Here is a 17802-nt window from a genome sequence, read left to right as displayed (position 1 = left end):
CCACTGTTCTGGGACCAACATTTGGAGCTCACATGCCATTTTCAATAACATTTAATATAGAGTGAAAACAGGAGGGAGCCTATAGTATAGAGCCTGAGGGAATCCTGTCACAGGGTCCCTACACATTTTCCAATATGTTTATTAACCACATGAACCCTGGCGTCCCTACTCTGGGCACATACTGTACATGAAATTTGTCCTCTGCATTTACCCATCCTTACAGGAGCAGTGTGAGCCCGGGTAGCAGTTCAGGGTTAAAGGGCTGTACCACATGGTAGAGGTTTGGGTTGTGTAGTTACCTTGCCATGATGCAACTCCTACGGTGGGCAAGAAATTAAAATGTATTGCTCCATTGGCTAGAAATTGATAATGCAATATATGTGACTCATTGACTGAGGAGGCTCAGGAGTTCTTTAGCCTGTAGTTTTGTTTATATACACAATACACTTCATAACCTTGCTTTCGACCCATTTAGACTGGGAAAGAATGCCATTTTTAGATTTATTTGGCTATTCCAAAATAGCAGATATACGCTTTTTTTTAAATGTGCTACTACAAATGTCTTAAAATTCTAACAGCTTTCTGTAAAACATGTTGCTATATCAGTGGTTCTCAAACTTTTTCATGTCAAGGACCACCCAAAAGGATATTTGGCCGTGAACCCCCATCTCAAAATATTTTGTTCCAGGGGAAGCAAAGATCTGAGTTACAAATGCTCCCTTAAAAATATATATTTGCACAAATGGTCAAGATTACTCCAAGTATAAAATGTGGATGAAGTGGTTACACAGATGCGTTCCCGGTTTGAATGGGTTAATTACATCAATCTCACTCTGGCCTGCACGCTGAGTGGTAAACATGGTCTGCCTGCTCCAACTCCAAACACCATGAAAACAACCTGCTTGTATGATCAATTTCTTAAAACGACTGATTTTTTTTAGAACACAGAATAGGATAATAGTCTGGAAACAAATATTTTTCCATGCCATCTTTTATTTTTTCCCCATACTTCTACAGACCTGGAAATTACTCAAAGTCCAGACTTTCCATAGACTACTGCAGTCAAGTAGAGTTCAAGTGGATTAGTTGTTTGAATTATTACAGCACATTGCAAAATGGCCTCATTTACCAACATTTTCTAGATTCAATTATTGTTTTTCCCAGTTAGCCAACGTTGTAGTCAAGTCCTTTCCCAGAGATGAGAACACTGAAGGAATCCGAAAGGTAGTGTTTCCTATAGAACACATTTATTGAACAAGCATTGTGACACAATATTCAGCAAACCAATTAAAAAGGAATAGCAGTAGCACCCTTTATGCAAACAATGTTAATGAGAAAATCTCAAATTAAGTCCTGCAAGCAACAGCACCACTGCATTTGCACTAGAACTGTCTGAATATGGGATAACTAAAGAACTTACATAAGATGTGAATGTATGCTTTGTTGATTTCTGTCCATGTGTTATACCATCATAAAAATACTGATGACCCTCGAACACGAATATTAAACATCTCAAAAGGGGTTTCAAGAGACAACAATGACTCAACCAGAAACAAATAAAATAAAAATGGCAAGTTGACTTTTAATTCAAACAGAGGAACTAAAAAACAAAAATAAAACTTGCTACGGACAAAGTTGAATCCCAGTATTTCACTTCAAAACATGCAAGGCAAGACAGTAATCGCTTCACTTTCAGTTAGCTGACATTTTGAAGAGAAAAAAAAAGTTGAGGCTTGAGGGAAAACTTAAAAAACCAAATCTTGCAATGAGACTTGACAAGAAAATATGACCACAGATCAATGGCCATTACAGTATATCTTGTCCAAAGTGGATGACATATGTGGTTACTTCAAAAGCTGAGGAAAAGGAAAAAACAGGACTGTATAAAAATCTTCACGACCGAAACATAATCCTGCGCCTGGACCATCTGATGAAATCACTTTCGATCATTAGACCTGGAGCGACTGGAAAGAAGGGAAAATTAAGAAATGCAAAAGACCGAAAATCAGTACCTTCAAAGCACACCAAAGGCAGTAATAATACAAATTAAAAAGATTCTGACACATGACTCACCTCTTTGAGCGTGAGAAAGATTTTGAGGGTTTCCTAGGGTTCCTATCTCTGGAAACGGACCTATCTCTCCGCCTGTCTCTTGAAGTTGAAGGAGACCTGAAAACAAACGCAGATTAATATATAGTATGTATATATTAATATATAGTATATATATATTATATACACTCAAATCATATAAGATTTGACAAGATCACAAGTTGGAAATGTATAGGCTCACCTGCTGCGACTACGGCTGAAGCTCCTCCTCCTTGGTGATCTGAGGTATTAGATGAGGTAAAAAACAAAAAGGAAAGTATATCAGATGACGGAGGCAAACAACATACCCCTCCTACACTAATGAACCCACTGGGATTATTGATCCTTAACGCAAACATGGCTACAGCCATGACCTTTCTGTTAACAGCAGGATCATCTGCATCCATGACACCGTTTTGAGAAACAAGACCCTTTAAACTGCCAAATAATACAAAATCAGTGCTCGACATTAACACATTGACCGCCAGAGGTTAATCTCATAATGTACTCACCAGTGCCAACGTGTTATTGTTGTTTTTTTGTTTTTTTCATGTTGCCATAGATCTTGTTAAAATCCTTAAGATTGAGCCGTACACGGTCTGTTTACATCCGCGACATGTCACTGTATCTCCCAGTGAAAACCGCATGTCAAACGGATCTCCATGATTGTAGTTAGAGCGGATTACGTTAAACAGTGATATGCGAGGAGAAAAAACTACAGGAAGAGAATTGAGTTTCAGTGTGCGCTTTAGAATGGGGGCGGACGTGATCGTCAAAACCGGATCCCAAATAATTCTGTTTCCGGTCATCAAACCGGAACCGGAAATGGATAAAAAAAAAATCCGAAAGTGCACCTGGAAAATTTCAGCACGAAAAGACCGTGGACCATAGGGCTACGGTCTCGGCGTTTAACAGTTAGATTTAATGGACCGTAGGACATTGCATGGAATAAGTAAAAGCTGTGAAATTCTCACTCTGCTGCCACCTTGCTGTGAAATTTGGTGCAATATATTCCCAGTTTCATGTCCATCTAATGGAGAGGTATGATTCTTAGATATTTTTTATTTTACCCAAAGACCAAGGAGATATGATTTTTCGAAGGTCTAGACTCCTATCCACTTCCTTGTTATCTTAAAACTTAAAAATTCTGTATCTCGGCTCCTGAGTACTTTTTTTTTTTCAATGAAAAATCTCTGGCAGTGGGCAAACGAGGCCAGAAATAATTCAGGCAGTGAATGAGTTAATGTCGAGCCATGAAAATGTACTCTGCGCATGGTGCATGTTTGAAACATTGTTTGTCTGTCATTTCTTTCCCCATATGCAGTTAAAAATTGGCGGCCACCAGTTCCTTGACCACAAGTTGTGATCTCAAGGATTTAAGTTTTGTAACTCATCTATGCGAAGGACCTCCAAAATACCTTTAGTAGTGCAAGTTACACTACTGCTGAGGGGAAATGATCACGCAGCTCTGAAAACTAGATAAAGCACAAACTACAAAGAGCAGGATAAAAGCAACTTACTATTTTTGGGGGGAATTGGACAAGATAGAAATGACGCAAGGAAGCCTGATGGTGAGGGAGGTCGAATTGCAGAGAGGATTTGCCCCATGATGCAAATGTTGAGAGATATGGAGTTGCCTGCTTGGCTGGCTGGAAAAGGTAGTTGTAGATTTTCCGTGCCTTTTTGGGGAGGTAAGCCAAGGGCTGTTCCCTCCCGTAGATAGTTGTGTGTTCATAACAGAAAGAGTTAAGATGCTGATTGGTCGATAATGGGAGGTGGGCAGCTGTCGATTGCGTTAAGGTTGGAGGAGTAGGAGGAGGAGGAGGAGTAGTGCTGGGAACTGCATGCCCAGGAACCAAAAGGTTGGTGGAACCTGACGACTGGCGCTGCGCCTGGGTCATGTGACAGCACCGACACGCTGGTCAGCAGTCACATGATGCTGAAAGAGGACTAGTTGACTGGGGGTGGTGAGAAGCGTGGCGGTGACTCTGCAACGGGGTTCAGTTTTATTAATATAGAATTATAGATGCCAACTGAACTGAGCAATTAAAAAAAAAAATCCGTCACAGCCGTACAAAATCAAATAACGTTTTGATGAATGATGAAGGGCTAACTTTAACTGCCATTGACGTTCCCTTAAAGCAATTTCAAGTAAAGAATTGCTGTTTTTAAATACACATGCCCCAATATTGGTCATTTACAGTCAACCTATGAAATAAGATTACATTTCGAGGTCACACGTGTCTTTTAGAAAAATAATCCATGTACACAAAAGAGCTGCTAAGGAGTCGTTTACTTGGAAAATGAAAATAACTGGGGCACATCACTGCGTGCCCCAAATATTTTCAATTTCAATTTATGTTTGGCAAGAATGACATTTTAGGAATGACTAGTCTTACAAAATAAAAGCAACCGCAGCTTTGATGGTTGACTGTGCATGAACTCATGGGTATGCAGGCTAAAGGATTAAATATTCTAGTTAAATGAAGTAAGGTTTGTGGACACTTTTTTTTCGCCCATGAAAACAATAGTACCTGCACTGTTGAGTTTGTAACCTTTTTTGCCCATTCTTGCAGGCTGATTGATTATAAACAATCTATACCTAAAATACATTCAGAGAAGAGGGTGCGAAACATCTAATGCCATCATCAGGGCTTTTTGTGTCATCCTTTTTAGCATTATTGTGCAACTGTACCTCTGTACTTTTTGCAAACTGTTAAAAGTATTCGATCAATCAAAATGAACAAAGTCTGAGGGGAATTTGATATCCCCGTTATCATTAGCACAAATTGAAATTTGAATACAGGACAAATAACATGAATCTTCTAGCATAAAAAGCATACCTGCGTCTGACGGGCGGACTGCCGCGGCGTCGGTCATCGCGGCCACCATCGCGGCCACCATCGCGGCCCGCGCGTCTACCGCCCCCAAACGGAGGTGGTCCGCGGCTTCTGGAGCGTTTCTCACCACTGGACAGCTCAACACGCACTCTAGAGCCACACATGGTTCTAAATAAAATGGGGAACATCATGAGTTGCAGTCTGCAAAAATCTAGTGGTGGAAAGTCACTAAGTACATGAACTTAAATATAATTTTGAGGTACTTGTAAGATGTAAAAGTATTGGAAATACTCCAGTAAAGTACGAGTCAAATATTGTACTTTACTCCACTACAATTATTAGAAAACTTTAGTTACTTTGTAGATTTAGATTACAAAACATATATTAACCACTTCAGCCCTACTTTGGCCATTTGAAAATAGCCGATCTAGAAGCTCACAATGCATCGTGGCGTGTTGTGAGCTTGTAGATCTGCTTTATTTAATTGTTTGATTATGATATATCTGTTCTAGTTCTTTGACTATTTTAGTTTTTGAGTTCTTTCTGTATTCTGATTCATGTATTTTATTGCTGTATGTGAATGTCTATTCCTGTTGATTACTGTGTTCTGTATCTCGGCTACATTGAAAATGAGGGCCTGCCCCTCAACTGTACTCCGAGCTGAAATAAAGGTTATGATGATGATATTTTCCAAAGATTTGTATACATTTGAAACCTGTGGAATCGGACAGTCTGCATAATGGGTACTTAAGAGTATATTTTGATGCCATTTTACTCAAGTACATTTTGAATAACCGACTTTTACTTGTAACAGTATTTGTATAAGTATTGATTGATACTTGTAAGTAAAACATTGGAATACTCTTACCACCACTGCAAAATCACTGGGACAACTAGCTCCATAAAGAACCTCTCACAGGCCACAGGCTGACTAAATAAGCGATTTAAATGGGTAGTTTCGCTCCGTTCCTAAAATTTTCCATTCCGTTCCAAACTTTAAACATCCGTGCGGCTTGGAATCTACCATTAGTTTTGGGATACGACGTATACAAAAGGGTAAACAGCGGAGCCTTGGCGGACGTATACCCGATTCTGGAAGGTAATGACATAGAACCTCATCTCGGAGCTGTATAGCGGAGTGAGAGGTTCTTTATGGAGCTATGGGACAACTAACAGTAAAAGGAACAAAATCTTCAGAAGTGTTACCTTCCATCCAGTTCTCTCACAGCATCAGTAGCATCTCTAGGATCCTCAAACTCCACAAAAGCGAAGCCTGGGGGATTCCGGGCAACCCATACGCTGCGTAGGGGACCATAGTAGCCAAATGACCTCTCCAACTCTGTCTTATTCCCATTATTTCCCAAATTCCCAACATACACTTTGCAGTCAAGGGGACAATCTCTACTGAGGGCAGGATCTAGGAGAGACAAAAGGGAAACGAGGAAATGTAATATATTTTATATAATGTGAAAAGCATTAAAATGCTTGTAAATTAATAAAAGGGAGGCATCAATTTTGTGATGGAAAATTGGATTGAAACACAAGTAAAAATTTAAATTCAGTGTAAGAAAATTGCTCCACCATTTTGGAAGAGCTGTTAACATTTTCAACATACCTCCCATATTTCAGCTGACCTGGGTATCGCTTGGAGTTGAACTGTGAAACACACGCACGGGGGAAAGGGACTATTAGGTCGCAGCAAGACAATGGAAAAGTGATCTCAGAAGAATAAACACAATTATGCATCAATATCAGAAGAGATGTAGAAGGGAAATGACCATGGAGCTTGTAAACAAGATAGTAGAATCAAGCGTTGCCAGGTTGTGCGAGAGAAATAAGCAACCAGGGGTCTATGAAAACAAGCCCCAAAGAAGCTACTGGGCCCAATCTAAAAGCACAAAATGTGTTCAGATCGAGGTGTCTGACTGTGGACAAATACACTTTAAACCTGGGGGGTCCGACATGAAAATGTTTGAGATTCATAAACATTAGGAAACAAAGCCCAAATAGGCAACTACAAGCCCAAAAAAACCGGTCACCAGAACCGAAACCAAAGCCTGAATATCGTGTAGCCCCATCCTCCTCCCCTCCCCCACCGCGAGGCTTCGTTCATGGATCAGAAGGTTTGCTTTCAGCACAAGGCCTCACAGACAGAAGAGCTGTTGGGCAGTGGTGGAAAGTAACTAAGTATATTTACTTAAGTACTGTACTTAAGTACAATTTCGAGGTATTTGTACTCTACTTGAGTATTTCCAATTTTCAGTACTTTTACTTCTACTCCACTACATCTGAGGCAAATATTGTACTTTTACTCCACTACATTTATTTGAAAACTTTAGCTACTAGTTACTTTTCAGATATAAATTATGATATTATAAAACATACATTAACCACTTTAGCCCTATTTTATACATAGGCTATTTGAAAATAGCCGATCTACAAGCTCACATGCGACGCATTGTGAGCTTGTAGATGTGCTATTTTCAAACATTTTAGTACTTTCACTTTTGGTACTTTAAGTACATTTTGATACCAATACTTTTGTACTTTTACTCAAGTAAATTTTGAATTCTAGACTTTTACTTTTAACAGAGTATTTCTATATTGCAATATTGATACTTTTACTTAAGTAAAATATCAGATTACTTTTTCCACCACTGCTGTTGGGTCTGTCCACAGACCACCCTAAACCATCGAACTTTAAGTAAACACCACTGTTCCGCAGTTACACACATGTACGCATTAAGTTAAGCTCTAGTTACCTTAAACGTAGGTTAGCTTTCAAGCTAGTAGCCGTTAGCTGCTACGCTAATTTTTACGTTGTCAACATTGGCAGGCTAATGTTGCTATGCTAATTTACCAAAAACAAAACAAAAAAACGTTTTAATAAATCTAGCGCTAATCGGTTTATAGGTATCAAGCTTTGATGGCGAAGACGGTCTAAAAACATGACATAACTCAAGAGGTGTTGTTGATACTAGGTTAGCCAACCCGAGCTAGCTTGATGATGTAGCTTACTAGCTAGCCAACACGGGGTGGTTGTGGCTTTAAGGTTCTTCAAGGCCTACTAACTTTTTTGTTAAGTTTTCTGTAACTACTACTAAACTAAACCTGAACTGTTTGGGACAACCTTAACAAGGCCTTACGTTTTATTTACAATCATATATAAATATATTACCTGTAAATTGACACCCAACCGTCTCCCGGAATTAAGCGTTTCTTCAGAGCGTCTGCGTTTCAATTTTTTTCTTCGAGTTCCGGTGAGTTTTACAGACCAACACGGAAGCGCACGACGCCACCCAGTGTTCAAACAGGGGAATGCACAGCACGGCACCCCAAGAAGCAAAGATTGGAGCTTAAAGGAGAATTTTGGACTAAAGTTTTCTTACCTTTTCTATGACGTTATCAGTGGTGTAAAGTAACTAAGTACATTTACTCAAGTACTGTACTTAAGTACACTTTTGAGGAATTTTTACTTTACTGGAGTATTTCTAATTTTCAGTACTTTTACTTCTACTCCACTACATCTCTGAGGAAAATATTCTACTTTTACTCCACTACAATTATTTGAAAACTTTAGTTACTAGTTACTTTGCAGATGTAAATTATTACATTATAAAACATACAGTAACCACTATAGCTCTATTTTATACCTAGGCTATTTGAAAATAGCCGATCTACAAGCTCACAACACGTCGCGATGCGACGCGTTGTGAGCTTGTAGATCTGCTATTTTCAAACATTTTAGTACTTTTAATTTTGGTACTTTAAGTACATTTTGATACCAATACTTTTGTACTTTTACTCAAGTACATTTTGAATTCGGGACTTTTACTTGTAACGGAGTACTTCTACATTGCAGTATTGATACTTTTACTTAAGTAAAACATTTGAGTACTTTTTCCACCACTGGACGTTATGATATCTTAGGATGAATGGTACAGTAGAAAAATGTCATAACTCCACCCCTGAGCCGCCACAGCTTAAAAGGTGCGCGGATAGGCCTTAGGTTAGATCACATATTTTAATAGCTTTAAAAAAAAAAAAAATTGGTGTGATCTGACGTTCATAGTGACAGAACACTATGCAAAAAAAAAAAAAAAAACTAGACGAGATTGAAATCTCGAGATTTCAATCTCGTCTAGCAAGACTTCTGTTTATTTTATTTTTTTTATTTTTTTTGGGACAGTGTGTTCTGTCACTATGAACGTCAGATCTCACCAAAAAAATAATAATAAAAAGCTATTAAAATATGTGATCTAACCTAAGGCCTATCCGCGCACCTTTTAAGCTGTGGCGGCTCAGGGGTGGAGTTATGAAATTTTTCTACTGTACCATTCATCCTAAGATATCATAACGTCATAGAAAAGGTAAGAAAACTTTAGTCCGAAATTCTCCTTTAAGTTCACTTTAAAAAAATATATAAATATATTCAAAGATTTGCAAACAAATTGACCATTTAAAATAAAATAGCAGATATGCCGCGCAATGAGCTTGTATATCTGCTATTTTTGAATAGCCAAAGAAATCTTCAAATGACATTATTTCTAAGCCCCCAGAACCAGATTTATAATGCCCCCAGAACCCGTTTGAACCTGATTGATTGATTGATTGAAATTTTTATTAGGCAAAAGAATGTAAAACAACACAGTTACATTTATAATGCTTTTGTCTAAAAGGTCCGGCCAAAAAAGTCCTTGCGGACTTGTTTCCGTTGGGGTCCTTGAGTTAATTTCATAGACATATATAGTAGCAACCAAACAGTTCAAAAATCAACATGAAAATACAGATAATACATAAAAAATATTACTATGTACAAAAAAAGCATTAAAAAAATATATGTACAAAAAAAGGGGGGGGGGGGAAGCATGGAAAAATAAAAATTATATACAAAAAAAAGCATGAGGAAATACAAAATATGTACAAAAAGAGGAGGGGGGGGGGGTCATCTGTCTACAGGGAAACTGGTACTAGCTCCTCTTTCGGCCTCCAGAAAGATGGGTTTTTAGGGCTGTTTTGAATGAGCCCAGCGAACTGCATTTTTTGAGGGATGGGGTTAGACTATTCCATTCCTTAGTGGCTGTGCTATAGAAGGAGAATTTGCCCATGTTTGTTTTATGGGTGGGTGGTACCAGATTGTTGTTTACGCTCCCTCTAGTTTCGTGGACCCACCAAGAGTTATATATCCTCCTATAGCCGGGTATGTTATTATTATCAGGTTATTATTAATATGATCCCTGCTGTGGTGGGCCCCCTGCAGGAGTGGGGGCATCCTGCTATTTAACTGAACGAACGTGCTGGCACCATAGACTGTAGCCTATAAAAGAGAGGCTGGCACAGAACGTCCTGTACACTACGGACCTCAATGGAAATAAGCCCTGGGGCTTATTGGGTTAATCCTTTAAGCATTCTTCTGTATAAATCTGTGCCACCGTGCCTTTTTTTTGCAAACTGTTAATAAAGTATTCAATCAATCAATCAATGGCTCTAGCATTGAAATGACCAGCAGTAAGTAAAGTAACTAATACGATTGCTAGGTGCTGCAGATAGCCTGGTTAAGGTGCTGCAACACTGGACACCAACCTTGAGGGGGCGCCAAACGGCAGGGCAAAACGTGAAAGAAGACTGTACTATCGTGTACTTACTATCACAAATAGCAGATCTACAAGCTCGCAACACAACACAACACATCACGACGAGTTGAGTTTGTAGATCCGCTATTTTATGTTTTTTAAGGTTGAACATTTGGGGTTTTACTTCTGGTACTTTTAAGTATATTTTGATCCCAATACGTTTGAGCTTTTACTCAAGTAAGATTTTTGAATTTAGGCCTTTTATTTAGTAGGCTATTCCTCCATTGTGTTATTGTTACTTTCACTTTAGTAAAAAATATGAGTAGGGGCCTACTTCTTCCCTCACTGCAGACCACTAGAAACGGAACCTCTTAACCACAGACAAATGAGAAGTGCAGTCTTTCCCTTTCTCTGACTGAGTAGCCTACTTAACCCCCAGTATTCTCACACACATCTACAATGGAAAACATAAATACAGAGCAATAATAATCTTGGACAATGATGCTTTTGTTGTTGCATAGTAGGACAACCTAACCTAAAAAGCATATGATAAGAATCAAGAGGGGTTTATTTGTCTCTCACTCACATTGTACAGGCAGCAGTGACTACTATCACTTTACCTTCTTTCAGTTGTTTCAGTTATAAGGTTACCTTGGCATAAGGTTCTTCACAACCTGTGTGCCGGATATGTGGGCCCCCAAATAATTGGCAAAACACAAACATTTTAATCATAATATAACGTTAATATATTATACATGTAAAAAAAAGATCATGTAAAAACAAAAAGGAGTCATGGTATTTTTTCTTGAAACCCCTGAAACGTGTTTTTTAGTGATTCCAATAAGAACTTACCATTTAATAATTGATCAATTGTTATTCAAATAAATGTTTTGTTGTGATTTTGTGTAATTTTTCTGTCTTTGATCATTCAGAAGACCTGTCAACATTTAGCAACAAGTTCAGAGGTAATGGTGTTGTCTGTTCAAAAACCTCTCAAATACAAGTTCAAACAGGTTTATTCTGCATCAAATTAACGTGATAAAATAACAACTAAAACACCATCATCATCAACAACAACAGCAGCAGCACCAACAACAATAGATAAACTCAACAACACAGAGATAGCCTGAGATAACCACACTGATTTCACTCCATAAAGCCCAGATCATAAATCATAATGATAATAATAATAATTGTAAAAACATTTACCCAAAGTGTTTCTATTTTGGAGCACTAGGGCTATGCTTGGCATGAACAAGAGTTCAGAACCCCTTGCTCTACAGAGCAATAGTTCAGGGATAATAGGGATGAGGTTAGGAGATTACAGGGCTGTACGTATACAGTAGATGACTTGAACACAAACAAAGAGCATTATGTCGCACAGCTTTATTTGTGTCACAGTGTGCATGTTTTTGTGAGAGCGACTGCTCTTCAACATCCATGCAGAGCCCTTATAAAATACAACACATTTCCAGGAACTGTCAGCTTGCTTTCTTAGTCTCCCCCACTGTCTGAAGATTCCCTTTTTAGCTGCTTAAACCAAACATCTTTTTTTATGCATCCACTCAGGGCAGTGTTTTTCAATCAGATTAGTACAGCACATTCTGTTCTGTTTCACTTCCTGATGACTGTGTAGACCGTATCCTTGAATGAACTCTCAAACTCCCTTTGCGTTTCTGGTTACACTACAATACTGTTTCCCAAACAATGGGTCGGGACCCTTTTGTGGGTCACGGACACATTTTTATGGGTCACAAATAAATATCATTTTTTCTCTATAATTAAAATAATAATGATAATAAAAATAAAAATATATATTTTTAAAAATCTGGAAAAAGTCAAACAGTCAACAAAGAAAAACATTCCATACAAATGCAATACAAAAAACCTTAAGAAGTAGTGAAAATAGTAGATCTACAAGATCACAATGTGTCACATCGCGACCCGCTGTGAGCTTTTAGATCGTTCTTTTTCACTACTTTGGGTCCCGGGGAGACATTACATTTCTCTTTGGGGTCTCGAGCTAAAAAGTTTGGGAACCTCTGCACTACAACATCATTCACACAGGCAGACACAGACTTACAACTGCCTTCACAGAGTTTGGTTGACAAACTGAGAATATTGCACATAAATGTTCAATAGTGTTATCTCTTTACGGTTTTCTCTCTCTCATTCTAAAAATTACAGCACACTAAGCTAGATGAGTCAGAATAGAACACAATAACATCCTCTGTGTTCATTTATCCTTTTGTAACTCTGAGAGAATATACAGTACTTGTGACCAAATGGTTACCAAAGGGCCCATTTGATTACATTTGTAATAGAGTTAAATGAACACTGAGGATTTGACTTTGTTTACTTGCTCATGTAAATTTCTGTGGGATTGCTTGCTCAGGTAAAAGCTTCTATTTCAAAATGTTATGCTTTCTACCAGGTTGGTAATTTAATCAGAGGAGAAGCAAGGCATTGTGATGACACATAAATACAGGTTTAATAAAGCATGTCTCAACAATGTGGAAAGATCTTTATTGCTGACACAGGGGACATGAAATAAGAGAGCAGCATGTAACACAATATTTTAAATGGGTACTTTTTCTAATGTAAAAAAAAGAAAACTGACCCCAAAGTTCAGTTATGGATTTCTGAACTTAAACAACTTCTTCGCCACAGCTAGAAACAAGCAAACCTGAAGCCTCTGTTGACGATGTCACGAAGAGACAATTCAAAATCTAAAGCTACTCCATTGAAAATGTATGTGAGACTGAGGTTTCATGGTGTTGTTCTTTGGTTCTTAGCTTTGGGAGAGAGTTGTCCGTGTTCACAATGACGATTGTGCACTTAGATCAGAGGAATAATACAGCGAATGCTGGTTTGAATATTCATAAAGAGACAGGTATAAATATAGCAAGAGGCTCGTGCCAAAGACTCTTGCTGTCTAATTGTCGCCTTGAAAGACTATTCCTCAGCTTGTGTTGATGACATCCCTGTGGGTTCGCACGCAGAGTCATTTCCACATGTGCTATCACCGTTATGCTGTAATTAACAGGTACATCATGTTCCATTCTAGAAGTGCTGGCCAACCGCCAGGGTTTAGTGATTTATCACCTCCCCTGGGTGTGTGGAATTGTGTGTGTCTACAGCAGAAACCATTCTAAGTTATAACCACTTGAAACCCAGCATCCACATTCTGGGGGGAACATTCGGACAAAATAGATCTACAAGCTCACAATGTGGCACGTTGCAACGCTATTTTTGGTGTTGAGATTTGGTGTAGACGGAAAGAAGCGGTCTTAAGTGGATAAGAAAGTAGAAAATAACCACTTTATAGATCCTAATTTAAGTATTGTGTTTGACCTGAATAGACCAATAGGCATATACAGTCATCGTACTGGTGAATTCCTGACTTAGTTTTGCTTACGAAGAGATTTGGTCGATGATGTATTAACATCAGACTGCAGATACATGATTACTACTAGTACTATTACACAACACTTATGTATTAGGCCTATGCTGCTGCTCTGGTTTATGTATGAATCATTGTGGTTACATTGCTGGAGCTTTCTGGGTTTGTGTGTGTGGTCCCTTGTACAAGAAGGTATGTTAATCATGAATACAATGTACACTGCATGCAGCCCAGCATGTAAATACAAATGTAATTGGATGTTATTCAATAAGCTGTTGACTGTTTTTACAACTCAATTCTCCATTTTGTCAATAGAGCTCAAATATAGATTAATTTGTAGAAGGTGAACACAATGTACACAAATCATTCTACAAATGCACCAGTGTCAAATTAGCAAATGGTGATGATTCTTAATAATAGAACATAACAGAAATATAGCCTAAAATGTCCTTTTCATTGTCATTTGCCAAAAGCTCCATTGTTTAAAGGAGAAGTGGAATCTCCATGTATTGGTCATATCACACTAGTCTAACACAAGCTATCATGTTTGGTGGATTTGTTTGAAATTTGTCTTAACAATTACAAAGACATGTTTCTTGATCCTTATCAATGTGGTTTCATATTGGCAATGTAAACCAGCTTTGAGTGACAAGCCATTATGTTCTAGAATATGTCCACATACACAACTCAGGCTCTCTTACTGACATTGTTCATAAGCATGTGTACCAACCTCAATTTAGTTAAACTACTACACTACAGTGAGAGAAAAATATCAATCTTAGTCATATCTGTTGGATGGGATGAACGTCTGTATCCATGACAATGCCACACAATACACGGCTTCTGTCATAGCTGATCTACAATGCGTTGTGAGCTTATATCGACTATTTTCAACGAAGATAATATATATATTTTTTCTTTTTTATTGATTTTTAAAACTTTTCCACAGACAACAACTGACATAGACATACTCTTAACAAAATAAAACAAAGATATTTTAATGTAGGGCAGAAGAGTCACTAGTAGGCCTATAGAGCCCTGAGGCACTTTGTTGAACAGCTTCAACAAAGTGTATGGTTTAAGTGGCTAACAATGTGTATCAATAAAACAAGTACAACTTCTAGACTGGGAGTAGTAGCATCATATCTGCACCATCACAACATGGCTTATCTGTTGTACATTTGCGCTGAACTTGTTATTGTTGACATAGTGACATATGCTTTATATAAAAAGTTATGAAAGCTTGCTTTCACTAAAGTAGGTGAGTCAAATCCTCAGTGTTTATCCATGTGTACGCTCTAAGAGTTAAAGCTCCAATCTGTAAGTTTCCTGTCCTATACCCATTTGAACCGGGTACCGTATACTCTGCCTAATAATACCCACTTGGTCAGGGTGATGTTGGGCTCATGAGCTTCGTGCAGTACTACTTAATGGAATGATTTTGTTAAAGGATGACTTCACCCATTATCTTCATATAATAGGTCCTCACTAATGCTTGTGGAAGAAAATACAAATACTAATCGGTCTGTGTCAGGAGAGCTGTGTACACTTCAGAAACCTGACTACCAGTGACATTCATCGTTTTCATGTTTGTTTGTTTTTCAAACAAGATGTAAAAGTTTTTTATTTTGTATTAACGTGAGAACAATGGCTTCCGTTATAGCATGCTAACTTTGTTTCCAGGAATAAAAAGCCTGCCATTTCTATTAGCTTGGATTCCCCATCGATCACTGGTAGGCGGGTTTCTGAACTGTCCACAGTCCTCCTCTGAGACACAGATGGGGGGTAGACAAAAATGGTGCCATTGTCATGAGGACCAATTATATGAAAAAAGGTTGAAAATGGGTGAAGTCGTCCTTAAGAATCCCATTCAAGAAGATTTGTTGTGTTAAAAATGTAAAAGATTATCACAAGCTCACAATGCTTGGTGTGAAATTGATTTTGGTACTAGCTATTAATACACTTAGCTGGGGACACCCTGGAACCCTCTTCAGGACCACTGGGGGTCCCCAGACCCCATTTGAGAACCGCTGTACCTACCCAGCACCAGGGTCTACATTTCTCAATGGAAGACAACAACAACAACCACTATTATGTGAATATGTGCTAGTTATAATAATATAACAATATCATTGTATTATATCATACTCTTGTTAAAATAAAATGTTATTAATGGAATGGAATTTTGCATTAAAATTAGCCTCGGATGAAGACTATCACATATGTATGTTTATCGATTTTGATATTTGCATGATATAGATGCGAAAGTAAAAGTCAGACTCGATAAAATACATCTAGAACAGTCTTGATCCAAAAGGCTACAATAAAATAGATTACGGATTGCAGCTTTAACACGTGAGGATTTTTTATTGTGTACATGCAACTACTCCAGATGGCGCACTTATATTACCATCACATCACGCCTTAATGCTCCCCGTGTATGTAGTGCAGCAATGTTCCTGTTCCTGTACTTGTACTGTTCATCTGAGCTCTGTCTGTACGCACCATACACACTACCAGTGTTGCCATGTCCGCTTATTATAAGCGACTTTGGGCTTGCTTTTCTGTAAAGTCTCAAGCGACTTTGGGTAGCCTACTTTAGAAAAAAAGCGCTGAATCAATCTGAGCTATTATTATTATTATTATTATTATTATTATTACTCACGTTGCTTGTAAATATTGGTAGTTGCAGTTTTTTGGGCTTGTTTCAAAAGTGTAGTTGCTTATTTGGGCTTTGCTTTCAAATAAATGTTGTTTATATCTTCCAAACATTCCACATTCTTATTTTTGCCGATCTACAAGCTCACAACGAGTCGCATCGCTACTTAAGTGAGCTTGTAGATCGGCTATTCTCAAATAGCCATTTTAGATGCATTTTAGATTTACATGCTTAGATTTAAGCTCATGTGGCCTAGAATAGGGATACAGAATAGGTGGGCACTAGAGACATCTGGGCACCTTGATGTAAAATTTGCTATCTTGTCCAAAATGTTAAAAATATATACATACATATATTTGAAAATAGTCTTAAGTAATATAAAGTATACATGATGTGAATATGCATGGAGGTACATCATTATCAGACCTAATTGTATCTTTCAACTTCTTGTTTATGCCCCAAAATGTCTGGATATACAGGTTTTGTAGCAATTTGTAGCAATTTTAGAAATATTACACCTAATTGTCGAATGTTTAAGCATGTTCTAATCATGTATATAGTTTACTTTACTTGAAAACATTTTCCAAAAGGGGTTGGGCTTGTTTCTAAAGTGTTGCTTATTTGGGCTTGCTTCCAATTTTTTAAAAAAAATACATATTATTATTTAAAGCAGTGGTTCCCAAATTAATGTATTTGTCCCTAAACCCCTTCTGAAAATGTTTTGTGCCAGGGAGCCCCGTACCAGATTTGTGTTGTTAGAATGTTTTTAAAAAAAAATCTTCCAAACATTCCACTTTTTTTTTTCAAGATGTTTGCTTATGGTTGCTTATTTTCTCTCACAGTCATAAAAAATCTGGCAACAGTGCACACGCTACACTACACTGCAGTACAGGCTGTTCCCGGCAGTCAGCACAGCACACACACACACACACACACACACACACACACACACACACACACACACACACACACACACACACACACACACACACACACACACACACACACACACACACACACACACACACACACACACACAGCAGCGCAGAACGGAACGGAACGGCACAGAACGGGTTACAGGGTCAGGGTGTCTATTGGAACACAGTGTTCTCATCAGCGCAGAGGCTACAGTACAGCCGGAACATTGTGTTACTTTGTGGCCACTTTCCAAGACCTGCCCCCCCAGTCATTTTTACACTAAAACGCCCCTCCCACTCCGCTCATATCCCCGCCCCCCTC

The 17802-nt window shown here is 38.2% G+C and overlaps 1 protein-coding gene across 2 annotated transcripts; it reads right to left on the bottom strand.

Moving 5' to 3' along the window:
• Positions 1-1562: 1562 nt before the first annotated feature.
• On the bottom strand, positions 1563-8220 carry LOC308083065 (serine/arginine-rich splicing factor 3-like). 2 transcript variants are annotated; one of them, XM_080425193.1, is made up of 7 exons: positions 8107-8220; positions 6544-6584; positions 6135-6345; positions 4932-5096; positions 2291-2329; positions 2074-2169; positions 1563-1964 (listed from the first exon to the last, which is right to left on the bottom strand). In XM_080425193.1, the coding sequence occupies exons 2-7, from the start codon at positions 6548-6550 to the stop codon at positions 1937-1939; spliced, it is 546 nt and encodes a 181-aa protein (XP_080281319.1). In that variant the 5' UTR covers positions 6551-6584; positions 8107-8220; the 3' UTR covers positions 1563-1936. The 2 variants fall into 2 exon arrangements, with proteins under 2 accessions (XP_080281319.1, XP_080281320.1); XM_080425194.1 differs by lacking the exons at positions 1563-1964; positions 2074-2169; positions 2291-2329 and adding an exon at positions 2336-4076.
• Between the last annotated feature and the right edge of the window lie 9582 nt (positions 8221-17802).

This window comes from Gymnoscopelus braueri (assembly GCF_963280865.1).
Source record: "Gymnoscopelus braueri genome assembly, chromosome: 3".
Classification (NCBI taxonomy): domain Eukaryota; kingdom Metazoa; phylum Chordata; class Actinopteri; order Myctophiformes; family Myctophidae; genus Gymnoscopelus; species Gymnoscopelus braueri.
The sequence above is the reverse complement of the archived record's forward strand: the minus strand, read 5'-3'. Positions and strand labels throughout refer to the sequence as shown.

Coding starts and splice junctions, on each gene's coding strand:
- LOC308083065 (XM_080425193.1), bottom strand. Junction 5,097..6,134: donor GTGAGAGAACTGGATGGAAG/GTAACACTTCTG, acceptor CATTTTATTTAG/AACCATGTGTGGCTCTAGAG. Junction 1,965..2,073: donor TCTTTCTCACGCTCAAAGAG/GTGAGTCATGTG, acceptor CCTTCTTTCCAG/TCGCTCCAGGTCTAATGATC.